The 19,437-nt window shown below is 41.6% G+C and overlaps 1 protein-coding gene across 2 annotated transcripts in view; it reads right to left on the bottom strand.

Annotated features, from left to right (window-relative positions):
- The window catches only part of MED23 (mediator complex subunit 23), a 254,975-nt gene that overhangs the window by 148,888 nt on the left and 86,650 nt on the right, over nt 1–19,437 (bottom strand). For both annotated transcript variants that reach the window (XM_033937086.1, XM_033937087.1), the window contains 2 exons: nt 17,830–18,030; nt 9,592–9,735 (listed from right to left, as the gene is read on the bottom strand). In XM_033937086.1, coding sequence (XP_033792977.1) covers nt 9,592–9,735; nt 17,830–18,030 — 345 coding nt within the window. The remainder of the gene's footprint in view (nt 1–9,591; nt 9,736–17,829; nt 18,031–19,437) is intronic.

Below are 19,437 nucleotides of genomic sequence, written 5' to 3'. Positions count from 1 at the left end.
AATTCTTATTACTTGCTGTCTGGGGTGGCTCAAGCTTTAATTCTTGGAGACATCGTATAATAATTCCATGCAGAGCAGATGGCTTGAACATCCTGCTCAACAATGGGTCCTCTCCCAAGGTCCAGGGCTGCCACCTGATCGTGGTCTAGCTCATCAGCTGAGATGCTGAATCTCCAACCATGGAGGACCCTGACTGAAAAAGCAGAGGCATGGACTCTGAGCCATCTTCATCTGAATCCTGTGCTCCCTGGGTCTCTGATACTTGAGCATGGCTTAGATCAGTAGTCTCAAACTCGGGACCTTGAGGCCACATGCGGCCTGCCAGGTACTATTTTGAGGCCCTCGGTATGTTTACCATAATCACAAAAGTAAAATAAAAGTTTCTTGATCATATGTCTCTTTAGCTATAAATTACAATATTATTATTAAGACTTAGCCAAAAGGAAAGATTTATAAACTAGAAAGAGTTTTACCTCATGCAAAATTGTCATTTCTTTAATAAGACATTAACTATTTTTTCTGAGGCTCTCCAAGTACCTACAAATCCAAAATGTGGTCCTGCAAAGGGTTTGCATTTGAGACCACTGGCTTAGACTATAATGCAGATGAAATAAAAATTATCAATGACAAACTAGAACTAATAAAAAACTGGTTAAACAATAATAAACTATCCTTGAATACTCAAAAAACAAAAACAATGCTTTTTACTTGGAAAGGAAACATAACTTCAAAAACACCATTCATATTAGATAACGCTCCTATTGAATCCGTATCCCAAATGAAAATACTAGGAATAATAATAGACGTGGATCTCTCATTTCATAGCCATATTAGCGAAACAGTTAAATCCTGTTTTTTCAGACTACGGCTTCTGCGTTCAATTTCCACCTTTTTAGACTCTAAATCAATCAATATTCTAGTTCATTCTCTAATTATCTCAAAATTAGACTACTGTAATTCCCTTTTAATCAATATAACCCAGAAAGAAAAGAGACGGCTTCAAATTATCCAAAACACTGCAATTAAATTAATTAATAAAGCAAAAAAATACGATCATGTTACCCCTTTATTTATCAAATCACACTGGCTCCCCATCTCTCACCGAATCACTTTAAAAACCATATTTTTGGTTTATAAAACATTAATATTTAATGAACCCCAATTTATATCAAAAATGATTGTCCCATACAACCCTTCTCGCTCTTTAAGATCATCTTCGTCAAATCTGCTCTCAGTCCCATCGTTAAGAATAATCGGCACTAGACGAAATGATATGTTCTCAGTGGTGGCCCCTTCATTGTGGAATTCCCTTCCAAATTTTATTAAAAACGAAAAAGATCTTATCTCTTTTAAAAAATTTCTAAAAACTTATTTATTTCAAGACGCATTTGATTTATGATATGACCTATTCTAGATTTTTTATATCCTTCTAATAATCAACAATATTTTCTTCTCATCTCACCCCATTTATACCTAATGTATTTTCCGTTTTATGTAAATTTTAACAAACAATGTAATTGTAACTTTCCCCCTCCTTCCTACTTATTCATGTTTGTCCAAATTGTTTTGTCAATTGTCTAACTCATATAAACTATATGTATTACCACAATCTGTTGGTTTTTAAACTGTACATCGCTTAGATATTGTTATAAGCGATACATCAAATGTAAATAAACTTGAAACTTGACCCCATGCCCTTTGTGGGAAGAAGCCCAGGCGCCACGCTTGCTGAGACCCCTGAGGGGCCAGGCTGGATTCTGTAGCTTATAAAAGCTTCATACATCATATGTATGAATTCAGGAGTGAAGCACTGTCCAGATTGCCCAGAGGGTCCTTGCAGGACCTCCCATGGTGCCTGCTGGGGTTTGTCCAACAGCACGAAGCTGTGCTCCACCAGTGATACAAATTCTCCATTTTCTGGCTCTAGCTTAAATTTCTGGTCCAGGAAATGTTCTATATGGGCTCCAATCCCCATGCAGGCATGAGAAGGGGTGAAGCTGAAAGCTCTCCCTCCCCACTCACATGCCATACCACATGTGGAACAGTGACCTCCCACCCCCTTGGACAGGCATCCACCACATATCTAGCATGAATCCAAAGGATCGCCACCTGAAGAATTCATATTATGCTCTTTTTAATAAAATCTGAAGGATTTTGAGGCAGATAGAGACTTTTAAGATCATGAAGCTCAATATCTGGGTGCAAAGCTACTGTCTGTATGCCCCTGGAAGGTAGACACGACCTTTTGATATGTTGAAGACAACTCCGGGATTGGGACAAGACCAGTTGGCTCATCTCGTATCTTTGGCTGCAAAACGAAGGCACTTTCTTGATGCATGTCGGACAACCCAATATCAGACAATGTCTTGGAATGCTTACAGGGCCAACGACCACTCTCCCAGGTCCAGTGTCTTATCTGCTAAGGTAGTTTACTTACACATTGTCCACTCCTATTATGTTGGCTGTCATGATGGCCAGCAGGTGCTTTTCTGCCCAAGCAAACAGCAGTTTCTCGTCTAGTTGAAGCGATGGGATTCTGGTGCCTTCCTGCCAGTTGACATAGGCCACTGCTATGGCGTTGTCTGAGAATACTCTTATGTCTCTGGCCTTAGAGCACAGACTGTAGGTTTCACAGAGCTAGGCAGACCGCTATCAATTCTAGCCTGTTTATCAACCACTTCCGCTAAGATGGTGTCCATTTCCGCTGCACCGGCCGACAATTGCAGTGTGCCCCTCCAGTTGAAAAGGCTGGCATCCATTATCAGTGTGACCCAGGAATTAATCTTAAGTAGAATCCCTTTTGCTACAGACTGTGGGTGGAGCCACCAGCTCATGAGACTGTGGATGGAGCCACCAGCTCATGCTGTTGTGGGCTGCCTCCGTCCAGGGTAGAGGGACATAGTAACATAGTAGATGACGGCAGATAAAGATCCGAATGGTCCATCCAGTCTGCCCAATCTGATTCAATTTAAATTTTTTCTTCTTAGCTATTTCTGGGCAAGAATCCAAAGCTTTACCCGGTACTGTGCTTGGGTTCCAACTGCCGAAATCTCTGTTAAGATTTACTCCAGCCCATCTACACCCTCCCAGCCACTGAAGCCCTCCCCAGCCCATCCTCCACCAAACGGCCATATACAGACCTGAAGGGAGTCTCTCTGGTGAGACCAAAGAGACAACAGTGCATTCTGAAGTGGACGCATATGTGCCCTCACCCAGGGCACTACTTCTATGGCAGCTACCATCGAGCCTAGAACCTTTAGGTAGTGCCAAGCTGTAGGCACTGGCTGCGACAGGTTTGTTATTTGCTTCCAAAGCTTCTGTCTGTGTGCCTCTGGTAGAAAAACTTGGCCTTCCGCCATGCTGAAGAGACCTCCAAGATATTCCAAAGACTGCGCAGATTAATGAACTCTGGGGTAAAGAACTTAGTAGGAAGGAGATGTCTCTTCTTTGGCTGCCAAGTCTCTGTGCGAGTTCAGCGTGCTGTGCTACTTTTCTGGGGCTTCTGATAAATTTTCGCTCCCTAACAGGCTCCAAAGCCTTGTGCCATGCCTCAGAGTCAGTTTAGAAGATAAGCTTCTCGCCTCCCCGCTTCACTCAACACGTTAAGTGGCATAAGGGCACTCTTCCACCGCCCACCCTTTGCAAACAAGGCAAGATATAGGGGTATTAGAATCAGAGGACTCCATCCCTGGCACTTTGGAAGCATAACAAAGTGTTTTGGAGAAGACTGAGAACTTAGAAAAATAAATCAGGAAAATCCAAGATGGCCACCACTGGTGAATTTTAGTGCAAAAACACACCTTAAAACCACCTTAGGGCTAACAAAAATCTGGATTTTAGGGGAGGGGACCATGGCCCTAACTGTAGAAACAGTGAAAAACAGTTTTTGAAGACACCCCCTCACTGATTTTTTCCACAAGCTAACACAGTCTTACTCGCAGACTGTGTGCTAGAGAAATTGTGCTACTACTGCCTGCTTCAGCTCCTCTCAGGTATAGCTGTTCTAGGAGAGGCTCTCTGCTTCCAGTCACTCAGCCACTTTATTAGGCTTTTCAGGCTGCCAGTTGGACCTCTACAGACTGACCCTCTCATGAAAAAGGGGGAGGGGGGGAGATAAAACATAGCTGGCAACATGAATGCCCCGAAGGAATGCTATTAGTGCCTAAACAGCCTGAGCTCCAGCCCCTGACCAAGTCAAAGGGGCAAGCAAACGCCAAGGAAATGGATCCTGAGCTCCATTTATCTTCAGCAGGCTGGCTGAAACAGGTCCCCCGAAGGATATACCTACCAGCTGAAGATTGAAAATCTGCTCCTCTCTACGAAGGCAGTAGACCCTTTTCAAAAAGGATCTTTTATTTCACGAAAAAGACTGCAACTAGAGAAAAAAAAAAAAAATCTTGCAAAACTATCTCAAAATAAAAAAAGGAATAAACTGAGCAGATGAGAAGGTACCTTTCATGCTCGCCTGCAAAAAGAAAAACTGAAGGGGGAAGCAGACTCCTGGGAGGAGGTTTATCTTTCTGCATCTTTCTGCAGTATGTTTGTGAGAACGGACAGAGTACCCTAAGGTTCAGCATATCATTCCTATTGCACTTGGAAAAAGGTATTACTTGTATTCCTTTTGTTTTATTTCTGTTTAATTCTATATATGATGTCAAACAGTGAACTAACAGGGCTACCACACCATTTCACCTAAATATACAAGATGAGAAGCATAAGTTATAGCACAAATACCAAATGAAGAATTACAGTTACATAAGAATAGCCATACTAGGTTAGACCAAGGGCCCATCTAGCCCAGTATCCTGCTTCCAACAATCACCAGTCCAGATCACAAGTATCTACCAGAAGGCCAAATAGTAGCAACATTCCATTCTATTGATCTCAGGTACAACGGTGGCTTCTCCCATGTCTGTCTCGATAGCAGATTATGGACTTTTCCTTCAGGAATGCATCTAAACCTTTTTGAAACCCAACTAAACTAACTGCTGATACCACATCTTCTGGCAATGGCTTAAGCTAGATAATAAACATAATAAGTGACAGTATTGATCCTTGAGGTACCCCTTGGTGCTGATGAACTGTTGCCAAACATTCTGAACTGTTTCCTATTTAATGGATAGGATTCGAACCAGCCAAGTACTGTGCCACTGAAACCTGTTTTTGCCAGTCATGCTAGCACGATATTGTCCATGTCAAAAGTTGCTGAGAAATCCAGCAATACCAACATTGAGGCAAATCTCCTGTCTTGGTTTCTGTAAGATCATCTAGTAGGGATACAAGCACCATCTCCATTCCATAACAGGGGTCTGCATCCAGACTGACATGGATCTAGCCAGTTTGTCTCTTCTAGCCAATCACTGAGCCGAACACAGACTTGTTTGTTCTATAAATCTCCTTAGAAATAGGATTTTAGATACTGGCTGGCAATTTTTAAAGCTTGTCCTGGTCAAGTTGGTAGTCGTTTTGCAGAGGATGCACCATATCCCTTTTTAATGCTGCTGGTAGTTGATCATTAGAAAGAGAACAACATTTACAGTTTTTATAGCCACTTACGCCATCCTTGATGGGTAGGAATCTCTTTTATTGGCTTAAAAGAAGAGAAAGATAAACCAGTTTCTTGGCCAAGATTGAACCCAAAGACCTTCGCCATGTATAGGAGCCCCAATAAGGATGAGCCCCATGAGTTCAGAGGCAAAATATTGTTCCCACTCAAAGGGGTGGTGTCATGAGTCCTTTGAAGGGGGAGGGGGTGTCATGGGGATGGAAGAGACCCCTATGGAGGTGGAGGTACTTTTAAAACCTGCTACAAGACAGCCTGAATTTGAGGGTGTAGAATAGGATTATGTAGAACTTGCAGAGGAATCTCAGATTATGGATCAAGCATAAGGACATTGAAGATTGAAGAGGCAATGAGCATGTTGAATTACCTGTGCTGCAGGCTGCATACTTAGGAAATCTATGATGTGTTAGGGCCAGAGAGTGGTAGAAATCTGGAATGCTCTTCCAGAGGCTGTTATAGGGGAAAGCACTCTCCAGGGATTCAAGAAAAGATTAGATAAGTTCCTGCTGAACCAGAACGTACGCAGGTAAGGCTAGACTCAAATAGGGCACTGGTCTTTGACCTAAGGGCCGCCGCATGAGCAGACTGCTGGGCACGATGGACCACTGTTCTGACCCAGCAGCGGCAATTCTTATGTTCTTAATAACTTTATTTTAATATACCTCCATACCACAAATAGTTCAAAGTAGTTTACAGGGGAAGAGACTATACAGACCGCGACATTAAAGAGAACTTTCAAAATTACATTGGCATGTTAAACTTAGTCAAGTTTATCTGGAAGTGTTTTGGAAGAACATCAAGGTTGAAGTGGGGTCAGAGAAATTTGTCAAAGAGATAAGTTTTGATTGACTTCCTAAACGTTTGGTACGAAAGTTCATTTGAGATGAAGTTGGTTAAACATTTGTTCCAGTTGCCTGCTTGGAATGATAATGTTCTATCGAGGTATCGCTTGTAGGTATAGCCATTTAGGGATGGAAAAGTGAACAAGTAGGCACTGCGTGTATTAGTTGTGCCTGTGAATTCAAATTGGTGAGACAGATAGGTTGGGAATGAAGCATAGGCAAGCAAACTTAAAGATGACCCTTGTTTCTATACAGGCAGCCAGTGTAGTTTTTTGTAATACGGGCATATATTGTCTGATTTCTTGAGGCCATAAATGAGACGGACTGCAGTATTTTGGACAATTCTCAGTCATTTGATGGTTTTCTTGAGAGATCCCAAGTATACAATAGTGCAATAGTCTAAGGTACTTAAGATCAGAGATTGAACCAGTAGACGAAAGGAGAAGAAATCAAAGTAATGTTTAATGGTACGAAGTTTCCATAAAGTGAGAAAGCATTTGTTGACTTGAGCGTTAGTGTAATGTTCAAAAGTCAGGCTTCGGTCAAGGGTGATGCCAAGGATTTTGGTTGTAGGATTAATTGGGTAGTCTAACCCATTTAGTCTCAAGGAGGAGTTCACGATCTTGTTATTGGGACTTCCCAAGAAAATCTTGTTTTTTTCGGGATAGAAGGTTGGGAGGTGATTTAAGATTAGAAATGCTACTATTAGGATGGAAAATGTACTGGCTAGCACAAACAGGATTAAGTGGCCCTTTTAATTTTTGCACTTACTAATTATTGCAAAACACAGCACACAGTTAGTGCAAAGTGTGTGGTAATGCAGAGGGTATGCCCAACATCTGCCCTATAACTAGCACACAATTAAGACACTTATTGCATGGGTTTTACATGCATGCACTTATCAGTATGAGTACTCCTATGCTATTTGCTATGAAATGAAACATGGTGCAGACCCAGACAGAACTAAATTAAAGCAGCTGAGGGAATGCAACTCTCTCCCTACAATTTCCCCTTTGTCCATCACCTTTGACACCCATGTTATCTGATCCCCCCCAACACTCCTAATACATCTGATCCTCCTCCCTGCTGCTCTCTATATCCAATCCAATCTTCCACCCGACACACCTCTAATATATTACATTACATTACATTAGTGATTTCTATTCCGCCATTACCTTGAAGTTCAAGGCAGATTACATATGAGTTGTCAGGACATTAGGAGTTGTCTGGACATTTTAGGAGGTGCTAAAGGGTGAAGTGGAATGCAAATGGGGCTTGAGATGGATCTTGATGTGTTAGTTTGTCTTTATGTTGTTTTTGAATAGCAGGGGAGGTTTTGTATCAGAGCCCACTCTCCCAGGTTGAAACCCCACCCCCATTAACCCCCCCCCCCCCCTACTGACTCGATTTACTGGCAGACATTTGGTGGTGTCACATGAGAATGGCTCTCCTCTGCTGTAACCTGGGACTACGTCAGGATAAAAAATGGCCACTATAACCCCTAGCAGTAGACCACTTCATTCTTGATCCCAGCACCATCCCTAGGCAGGAGCAGAGGGGTCTGCACTTGTCTAGAACCTCTGAACACCACTGGCTGCATGATTCCTGAGTAGGTCCAGTTGTGGGGGTAGGGAAGCAGATTGGATATTGGGTGGTATCTGGCAATGGGGAGCACAGCCACAGAATTTATTGTGATAGCAGCTGCATACTTGTTCTCTTGAGGTGGTGGTAAATTATTAGTAATAATGAACAAAAAAAACACAAAAAGACAGTGAAGGCGACCTCTGGGTATTACAATGCTTTATTCATTCCAATAGAGACTAGGCACATGTATGTTTCAGCCAGAGCGGTCTGCATCAGGAGTCTTAACAGAAGTTAATTTAATAATCAATCCTCTATTGTCTTGTCCTGAAGTTGGGACAAACTTAATATGATGTGGCTCTAATAGATGTCAAAAATATGTCACAACGAAAGATGATGCATGTTATTGTCTCCTCAAGTGCAGGCCACTCTGGCCGAAACACAGTAAATGACGGCACATAAAGACCTGAACAGTCTATCCAGTCTTACCATAAGTTATACCCACTTAAAAATTACATGATTACATTAACTTGTCTCTTCTTTGATATTTCTGGGCCATAGACTGTAAAATCTGGTATTGTCCTGGGTTACAAATGCTGAAATTGCTGTCCAAGCTCACTCCAGCCTATCCAACCATCCCGTTGTTTGCAGGATATCTACCGTAAAGTCTGGCCAGTAACATTCTCATGTTCCAAATCAGTGGAGTTCCCATTTATGCCCACCCCTGCCCATTCTACACCGAATCACCATATATAGGACACAGACTGTGCAAGTCTGTCCAATACCGGCCTTAGTCCTTTAATTTACATCATTCGTTTTCTAATTAGAGATCCTCTATTTTTATTTGTATCAAGTCTTTATTCGAATGAATAAAACATTGTAGCACCCAGAGGTCGCCTTCACTGTCTTTTTTGGCTTCTCCAGTGTGAGAAGGTGATTTGCCCTGTGTTTGTTACATTAGTAATAATGATCCACATGTTAGGTGTCACAGTACTTCTCTGTACCACCTCAGTAATGCCCATTCACTGCCGATTCCCATGTGAAGCAGCTAACGTAGATCTTTTGTTTTTACTATGCTGACAATTTTAATGCATGGAAAAACCTGCGCTAGCTGTTTAACACAGTTTAGAAAAAGTACCTCTGAGATAGTAGTGAGAGATTAGAGTTAACATTTTAAATGTATTACGTATGCTAATAACTGATGTCAATTGTGCTGGTTATTTTTTTACTGTTAGAAAACACTTTGAGCTGATGGTAAGAGCAATAAGTGTGCAGATTTTTCTTTTTTGAGTTTTGGATGCTTAAAACAGTAACTCTGTAATCCAATCAACTGTTTCTTCTATGTAAGGATTTTTTTTACTTTGTTTTCTGAGTTGTTCAATAAAGTTTATTTTGCTGCTTTAAAACACCACCGATTATATAATCTTTCTTTGAAAGGTGGAATAAAAAATCCCCTTAGGCCTTACAGTATGGATGTTCCCCATTCCCAAAGTTAGGTTCCCTCACTGGAGATATTTGTTCCCCTGCAGCCTCTCAAAATAGACTTCTGCCTTTTCCAGCATCCTGCAAAAAGGAGTTAGTTATCTATTCAAAACTGACACTTACTTCTTTTTCTGGATATAACAGATCAAAGAGCTTCATAACTGGAAGGAAATCAGCTAATGCATTCTTCTGGATACTGCCAGAGATAAACTGAAGCAGTACCCACATCAGATGATCTCGACCTTTGATGAGACCTCTGCCTGCCAACTGAAACAGACACAGTTAAGCACAAGCACATATACAGAGAGCAAAAAACAAAAGAAAATGGCCAAGTATGTATTTCTGTTATAAAGTCCTCATCTATTCTATGGATTAACTATTATTTGAACTAAAAGTAGATTGAAAAAGTATTTGTATCAAATAGATATTCTAGATCTATTACCATATTAGGTAATCCCAAATTGGTAGTCTCCACTAGAGAGTTGCGCGGGGACAGAAATCTTACCCGTCCCCGTGAGGAATCCCACCCGTCCCCGTGAGGAATCCCTCCATCCCCACCCGAATCAATGAACTTAAAAATTAATAGCATCATTTACCCACAACTGCTTTTACCAATTAGTATTATGCAGCACAAAATCTGACCGCCTTAAGTCCTTGCAACTGATCGGTTGGTTATGTTCTCTGTAACTCAATCCACTGAATGATGAATTTATTAATTTGAGCTTCAGGAAACAGAATAAAACTTGACCGTTTGACCCAGGTTTCTCTAAATGAACACGATACACTAGGTTCCCTTGACCTATCAATTGATGGTTTCTAAATTGGACTGAATTTGTGTCAGTTTAGTGGGAATAATGAAGAAGTGCTGTAGGTTAACAAGAAGTGGCTTGATGGTAGAATGTGTTTTATGCTGCCTAATTTCGAGACTTTTTTTTTTCTAAAGCTTAGCATGTACTAATTTCCGTGTGGCCCCTAGGTATAAAATAGGATGTGCAGCATTTAATGCATACTAATATCCATCAGTGTGTGATAAGCTTTGGCAAAAGGGCCCCTTAATGCATTTATTAATTATTTAAGGAATTTTATTGTATCCCCACAATGACACTTTTTGGGAATTGTGGGTTATATAGCTAGAATAAGCTGTCTCCTTTGTATCACTTAAACCAGTGGTTCCTAAACCTGTCCTGGGGGACCCCCAGCCAGTCAGGTTTTCAAGATATCCCTAATGAATATGCATGAGAGAGATTTGCATACCTGTCACTTCCATTATATGCAAATCTCTCTCATGCATATTCATTAGGGATATCTTGAAAATCTGACTGGCTGGGGGTCTCCCAGGACAGGTTTGGGAACCACTAACTTAAACCATTGCAGCCATTCTGTATCTTGTTTGGTACATTGTTTCACATCTGAAAAGCAAGATGGCAGACAGTGCAAAGTGCTAAATTTAATTACAATAGGAGAATAATAAATTATTTAGAAAATTAACAAACATGCAAAATAATTGATTTTAGCTGAACTTCCTCCATAAAAAAGCAATCTCTAGTATTTTGTTATGTACAATCTTATTACCGCCGAATTCTCATTAATTAGAGTTCTAGGCAGGTTTCAGCAGGATATTGCTACATAGAATTCTGTATAGAGTTAAACATGTTACAAAGAATTATACATGCTATAAAGAATTATACATGCTACATAAAGCTATTAAAGGACGGATTAGATTCTTACCTTGATAATTCTCTTTCCCGTACAACAGCATATAATTCCTTACGGATGGGTTGTGTACCCCAACTCACGAGTTGGATTGCAGAAGGCATCAATCATTTTCTCAGCTCTGCCTCCTTGTCTCACTGGGTAGTACCTTCTGTCTTCAGTCTGTACCAAAGCAAGCGATAACCCTTAAAAGAGGAAATAACAACAAGGAGGGGTTCAGGGGACTCCCTGATAACATTAACTTTGCTCTGCAATAGGAACAGTAAACAAACATTGCAATTGCAAAACTAAAAGGTGGAACCAACTGACCACCTACCTGTGTGCAATCAGCCTTAACACTTGTACAGCTCTGCAAAAGCAGTGTGCAGCGAGCAGTAGAATTTTAACCCACTGCCTTACAAAAATTTGCTTTTCTTCTCTTTTGGCTGCCATGAGCCAAGCCATTGGAAATTCAATCCAGACCCTTATTCAACACAGGCTGTATCCATCTCTGACAGGACAGGGCATAAGGAATCGTATGCTGTTCTACAGGCAAGATAATTATCGAGGTAAAAACCTAATCCTTCTTTCCTGTGCAAACAGCATATGATTCCTTATGGATGGGATGTACCAGAACAGTCCTTTGAATCTAGGGTGGGACAGATGAGCCTGCAACAAGCACCGAAGACACAAAGGCCACATCTGCTTGTGCTGACATGTCCACTCTGTAAAACTTCATAAAGGTATGAAGAGTGGACCATGTGGCTGCCCTGCAAATTTCATCAGACGGCATTGCCTTGGACTCTGCCCAAGAAGAAGCCCCATTTCTGGAAGAGTGAGTTTTCAAGGCAACTAGCAGTTGTTTACCACAGTCAATGTACGCTGAAATCGCCATGCAAATCCATCAGGAGATAGAAGCCTTAGAGGCTGGTCCTTCCCTGATGATTAGAGCTGGGTAAGAAAAACAGATGGTCTGAGAGCCTAAAATCATTTGTCATCTCAAGATAGTGGAGAAGCACCTTCCACACATCCATCGACCTCAAAACCTTGTCCTGTTTCTTTTCATCTGTGGGCTGAAATACAGGTAAACTCAGGTCCTGATTAACATGGAATGCCAAACCACCTTTGGCAGGAAGGAAGGCATGGTGTGTAAAGATACTTCTGCTTCTGTGAATATGAGAAAAGATCTCTGCATGATAATGCCTGCAGCTCGGACACCATCCTAGCTGAACTGATTGCAATCAAAAACACCATCTTCAGTCAAATCCATGATAGATGCTTCTGATAAAGGTTCATACAGAATTTTAGTGAGGGCCCATAACATTAAGGTTCCATGTTGGGAAACAGCTGTCTCACTGGAGTACGGAACCTCAGTGCTCCCTTCAGGAACCTGAAAACATCTGAATGAGAGGCTAGAGACACTCTGCACTCTGGCCCGGAAGCATGACAGACTCTACTTGAGCTTTAAGCCCTTTGCCAATCCCATAGCCTTAATGAATATGCATGAGGCAGATTTGCATACCTATCAACTCCATTATATGCAAATCTCTCTTATGCATATTCATTAGGGCTATCCCAAAAACCAGACTGGCTGGTGGTCCTCCAGGACAGGGTTGGGAACCACTGTTGTAAAGGATGTATGCATTGCCCAGCTTGTGCAAAATATGGTGGGAAACTAACATCGATGGGTCTGCTAAGTAATGATAAATTGGTAGTGTGTGTGATACATTAAGATACATAGTGATAAGGTGGAGAATGGTGATCAAAAGTTGAGCATCAATCAGATATTATGGTGAGAGTGATGTGTGAAGACAGCCAGTGTCACTGGATTTCTAGAACTGAGGAGAGTCGATATCACCATCTCCAAATATCCTTTCCACGCTAAGGTTGTGCGCTAAGGTTGTCAACGTGTTCCAGACTAATAGTATGAGCCCCTGCGACAGAATGTCCTGCTGCAAGCAAGTGGACCAGATCTGAGTACCAAGGGCGATGCTGCCAATCTGGGACTACAAGGACTACCAATCTCTAATGAGTCACTATTCTGCAAATGATTCAGCCTATCGCTGACCATGATGCAAATATGTATAGCAGTTCTCTTGCTGGCCAAAGTTGAATGAGATGGTCCATTCTGATGCTTCCTGAATAGGATCTTTGACTGAAAAACTGAGGGGCTTTTTTGTTGTATGCTGACACCATGAGATTGAATGTCAAATTCTCCAAGCATCTCATAATGAAGTTGAACGCTCTTTGGGACAATGCACATTCATATCCACCATTTTAAGCTTTGTCCTGCCTCCATCATTCAGGCTAACTCCTTCTGAAGCGTGTCTGAGGAGACCAACGTTCTAGCAGTGAGCTCTGTTAAGAGGTGCAGGTGAGCTCTTGCCTATGGAATCACCTCTGTGGTTGATACTCTAGACATAGAGTTGGTTCCAGGTAGCTCTTTATGAAACTGATAATCCACCTGAGATCCTGTAGGAACTCCACTACCTGAGCAACTGCTTGGCAGCAGCCCAGCAAGAATGATGCTCTGATCAGCAAGAATGATGCTCTGATCGTCCAAGTAAGGATGAAACTGGATTTCCTGCCTTTCACAGGTGGTCTGCTGCCACCACAATTACTTTGTTGAACGTGCATGGCACAGTGGCCAACCTGAAAAGCAGCACTGAGAACTTAAAGTGCTTCTCTAGCACATGAAACCTTAGAAATTTTCAATATGCAAGTGAGGCCAAAAATTTGCTCGGAGCCACAAAGCAATAATCGATCTCACAGTTTCCATACGGAATCTGGGAACTTTCAATGCTGCATTGACCACCTTGAGATCTAGGCCTCTAACCGTCTGAATCTTTCTTGGGCATGATGAAATATATGGGGTATCACCCTGAGCTTGAGTCTGCATCTGAAACTGGCTCTATGGCTTCAATTTGTAGCAGCCTTTGGACTGTCACTCTGATCTTGGCAGCTTTCTCCAGTTTTCCCACCGGAGAGTCCAAGAGCAGCTCCCGGAGTGGATGATAAAACTCAAGCTTGTAGACCTCTCAAATTATATCCTACACCCACTGGTCTGAAGAAATCTGCAACCAAGTCTCCCAGAACTCTGAAAGTCTCCCTCCTATGTGGGGGAGCTCGGAAGCCAACCTAGGGTCATTGGGACTTCCTAGAACTGGCTGCTGAGCATGAGATGGATGTCTGAGCTCTCCTTTGTCTAGATCCTTGATAGGACCTTTGAGATAAGGATCCTGTAGACCCATAACAGAGTCTTCTGTAGCCACAAAAGGCCACGCCTGGAATTGCCTGATCCTCGTTGTTTACTGTCTGTCAAGGATTTATGACAATAGTCCATTACATTTGTCATCAGATCATTCAGTCCTTTGCCAAAGAGCATTTGTCCCTTAAAGGGGAGTCTATTACTACTATTAATTATTTCTATAGCACTACCAGACGTACGCAGCGCTGCTCATAGTAGCTTTAGATGCCAAATCTCCCGCCCTGATCCACAGCATTCTGCAAGTGGAGATTGTATACACTGATAGAACTCAGAGCTACTTAATCCATCCCTGCCAGGATGACAGGAGAGCAAACCGCCTCTTCTGTGCCCGGATTCTGGCATAGTATTTTGCGGCAGGCTCCACCACAAAGGATGCTGTGACTGATGCCTAAAGCCAGCACCTCAATTTGTCTTTTGAGGACCAAATCCACTCTGCAATCCTGCATATTCTTCAGGATCACGCCTCCTTCACTAGGCAGCAAAGTCCATTTAGTAACCAGTGAATCCACTTTAGGTGGTATAACCAATTGCTGAAATTCTGAATTGTTATCACCCTCACTCCCATTAAGGGACTTTCTGGCGTATCCCAATGCTGTTATCATCCTGGCAATCTCTGGGTGAGAAGGGAAGCACATGGACTGTGACTTTGTACTGCATAACAGTGAAAGCTGAGTGGCCGAGACCTGTGGGCACTCTAGATCTAACTCCCACAAAGAAACTATAATAACTTCAGTTATATCCGACAGTTTGAAAGTTCTTCACACCGTTGGATACTCTCCTTTGTCTAGGGCTGCCACTGATTTCTGGCAGTCTGCCCCAAACTGTGAAACAAAATCTTCCAGAGAGGATGTTTTCTTGGAGAGCAAAGGTATAGTTTCCGACCCCAAATCATCCCAGTCATTTTGACTAAACTTCTGGTTACTGCAGTTCCAGACTGTGAAAGGGCTACGCCCTGAGGTGGTGACCCCCTTTGTGCACCTCCTTGTTAACACCCTGTAGGTGTTTCGTTTATATTTTGGGTAGGCTGCATGTATCAGGATGATAAAATTGGGGTCAAAGACCTGACCTGGATCCTCTAGGGACCTCTGCCAATTTGAAATTCACCTCTCAGGGTCAGACACTTCTACACAGCAGCGCTTCACCAGCAACAAGTAGTCATGGTTTAGGGGCTCTAACATTGTTTTGATACTCAGCTCTCATGCAGATGGACCACAGGAGACTAAGCCCAAGGCTCCCACTCACCCTCACATGCCCCATGGTCTGCAGTACATGGCTGCTCCTCAGGCGGCCATCTAGCACAACCTTGACATGATATAGGGGTAAAACCACCTAAGAAGTTCATTACAATCGATAAAAAAAATCATCAAGGTATTTTGGAGGCAGATTGAGACTTAAAATTGGGAAATCCAAGATGGCCACCACTACAGTATTTTGATACTAAAAAAAAAGGCCTGTGGGAGTAAAACTAAAAGTTCAAAAATGCTGAAAATAGGATTTTAGAGGTGGGGGACCCTTGGGATAAAACCTTAGTTTTACCAATTTCTGACCCACCCTAATTTTCCCAGAACTGCCATGCTCTGTGCCTGAATCAGCTTCTCAGTTCAGCTGGAAATGAAGATAATAATAATAATAATAGTTTATATACCGCAATACCATTAAGTTCTATGCGGTTTACAATAGATGGATTTCTACCTCAGACAAGCAAGGGTGGCTCCAATGTCTTGTCTCTTTGGGCTGCCTTTTTATTCAGGTTCAACCCCTCACAATCCCACGATTCTTCAGGGGTGGGGGAGACACAGCCGATTTCTGCCAAGTCTCTACGCTAGTCATGGGATATAATTAGCCTGTGCTCAAGTGCCTGATTCCGCAGGGGCAAGCACCACTCACAGGGAACCTATTCCCGAGCTCCAAATGAACAGCAGGCTGGCCAGGTAGGTGCTCTTTTAAAAGTGTGGTCCTCCTGGCTACACACTCCAATGTCTGACACTTCTCTCAGGCAGAACTGTCCCAGGACTACTGAGAATCTCTTAGCACAGGGAAGCCTAAAAAAAGAGTGGATTAATACCCAAAAATAACAAATCTAGTGCAGAGCAGAGAAAAAGATACCTTCTCAACTTGCTTGTAGAAAAGGGAGAGGGCACTGCCCAAGGAGATGAGGAGGGGGAGCTGAGAAAAGTGATGCCTTATATAATCCAACTTGTGAGCTGGGATACACAACCCATCCATAAGGAATCGTATGCAGGTTGCACAGGAATTATGCTTACAGTCTGAGGTAATATATCAATGATAGCAGTTGACCATAACATTGTCTTTATTTCGGGTGAGTTGTACTATTAGTCCGATTCATTTTGGATCTCTAGTAGGGATTTCTTAAAACATCAGGTTTTTAGATTTTTGCAGAACAGTTTATATACTGTAGTTGTGTGAATTACAATGGGAAACAAGCTCCACACTTTTGCTTTTTGTTAACTGAATGATTTCCTGTGAGATTTTTTGTATTTTATACCTTTCAGAGTTGGGATCAGGCTGCTAGAGTTACACTGATCAGCAGATTTACATAGTAGTTTAGTAAATCTGGAGAAGCTATTAGGAACATCACCGTATAACATTTTAAATGATAAGCAGAATAGTTTGAGTTCTTTTCCCTATCGGTAACCAGTGTAGTTCCATAAGCAGTGGTATGACATGAGCAATGGTGTGACATGGTCAAATCTTGATTTGTATTATACGAGTGTGAGGGATTAAGAGCTTTCCCTCACTAAGACTGTGTTATGCCATTCGGCAGCATGGAGTATCAGACAATTTTGGGAAAACTACCTGTCTCAGAATGCCCTGAGCTTTGCAGCTGAGAGAGAGTGAGAGAGAGAGAGAGAGAGTGAGAGTGAGAGAGAGTGAGTGAGAGAGAGAGAGAGACCCTAGCCTTGGGCTGAGGAAAAGCCCTGGGAAGTAAAGAAATTGGCAAGCACTGATAGAAGAGCTGACCGTACGAGACCTTTGGTACATGGCTGACCAAGGTAAGCCAACTTTGCTATACTGATGATTGTACACTATGTGTGGGTCTGACTAGGACTAGCCCTTGAACTTCGCTTAAGCAAAACTGTTTATCCTTAAGCTGAGAAAGGAATTTGCCTCACCAAAGCCTCAGGCTCAGGTCTGTACTTTATTTAAAAAAACTATTATACCTGCAAGAGTGTACAGACTGTTTGTGTGAGTGGGCACAGGATCCAGGGAAACCCAGAACCTATGCCCACAGTGAGATTTACAATTAGAAAAACATTCTGTATAACTCAGATGTTTTTTGTCTCAGTCTGACCTTTGGCTTAACAAAGTTTGTTTTAACTTGTTCTGTACCCTACAGAAAAAAACAACAGTTTAGGACAAGAGTTATGCAATATATGTACCTTCTGATGCAGTGAAAGGACCATGTGTGGAAAGCTGGCAAACTGAAAGAGCACAAAGAAAATGAGCTGACTGGAAAGATGCTGCCACAGCAGCTGGCTGGTCCCCCCATCGTCAAATTTCTCTTCTGTCTCGGAGCGCTCCATGGCATAGACCACGAGATCAACCAACTGGTCCTCCAGCACAGGACAGCGTTGTTTGTGCTGAAAAGCAGAGATCAGATACAGTATTCCAAAAGTCTTGTGAGTGTTTCACTGACTTGCTGCAGAATACTACTTTGAAAACAAAAAGCTGGAAAACATGAAATGAAGTCTGAACTCAAGAAGTCAAAGAACTAGTCCATTAAAGCTGCATCATGTTAAGCAGTCACTTGAGTGACTTTCTAATCATTTTTTAAGCCTTTTATATATTTACATATTGTATATTTAATTGCCATGTCACAAGGATGGCTACATTTCCTTTAATGCAGAATGGTATTTCTCAGTCTATCTACATTCATACCACCACTGGAAATTAATGAGGTACTTTTAGAAGATGCTTATGCAAAAAGTCAAAAAAGGCACCTACTTTAGCCTATTTTATAAAGGCATATATAGGCTCTTATGTATTTTTATAAAATAGACACTCAAAACCAATAGTGTGCAAATTCATATGATCAAATTTACATTTGCTCTGAAAACAATATGTGTGTGTATCTATCTGCATATTTTAGAACTCTGCCACAATTCCACCCAAATTATTCCCCAGGGAGCCCCTACACGTGTTTATTGTAAAAGCAGATGTGATCTTAAAGTGTACATACCTTTTATGTGAACATATATCTTTGCCCAATTTTATGAAATGCCTTTCTGCATGTCAAACGGGCTTCATGCATGAAGAAACCTTCTATACTACGACTCCCTAAATGTTCATGTATAATCCAGAAAATTCCTGGGACATTCATGTGCTAGCTAGCAGGATTTTCACTTAAAGCCTTTAATCCAGCTAAAGCACTGGATAACAGTTCACAACATGATCACATGTGATTAGTACTGCTATGTACGTGAAAGCTGCTTTTTATTAATTTGGCAAAAGTGTTGCTAGATTTCCAAACCTCCCTGAATTTTTATAACTGTTTTACCAGTTTGTTTGTTCCTTTTATTTTTTAAATATTTCATTATATTGTTTTGTATGCTATGTTGAATGTAATTAAACCTATGCTCTATGTCTTCTTGTTATATAAGTCACTATAAGCATATTCTGTGGATTTGCAGAGGATAAATTTACTAACTAAAATGAATAAACAAACTCAATTTATAAAAAGTTTATTTGTTTCTCTTTGACTACAGTTTAAAAATTTCTCATTACCTGGATTCAATTGTTTACATTTGCTTCCTATTTTTATTTTTCCTATGGTCTCTCTCTCATTTTTTAAAATTTATTTAGGGTATCTTTCCACATACCCTTCCCTTAAACGCTGAGAGGTATACCATTGCTTTCTAGCTTCTTAGGGCTAGATTCACAAAAGGCATGGATCGGATCCATGTCCAGGGGGCTGATTCATGAATCGCACTCATGCAAATGAGGGCGATTGAAATCACATCCCCATCCAACTGTCGGGATCGCTCTAT

This window comes from Geotrypetes seraphini, chromosome 3, assembly GCF_902459505.1.
Source record: "Geotrypetes seraphini chromosome 3, aGeoSer1.1, whole genome shotgun sequence".
Classification (NCBI taxonomy): Eukaryota; Metazoa; Chordata; class Amphibia; order Gymnophiona; family Dermophiidae; genus Geotrypetes; species Geotrypetes seraphini.
The sequence above is the reverse complement of the archived record's forward strand: the minus strand, read 5'-3'. Positions and strand labels throughout refer to the sequence as shown.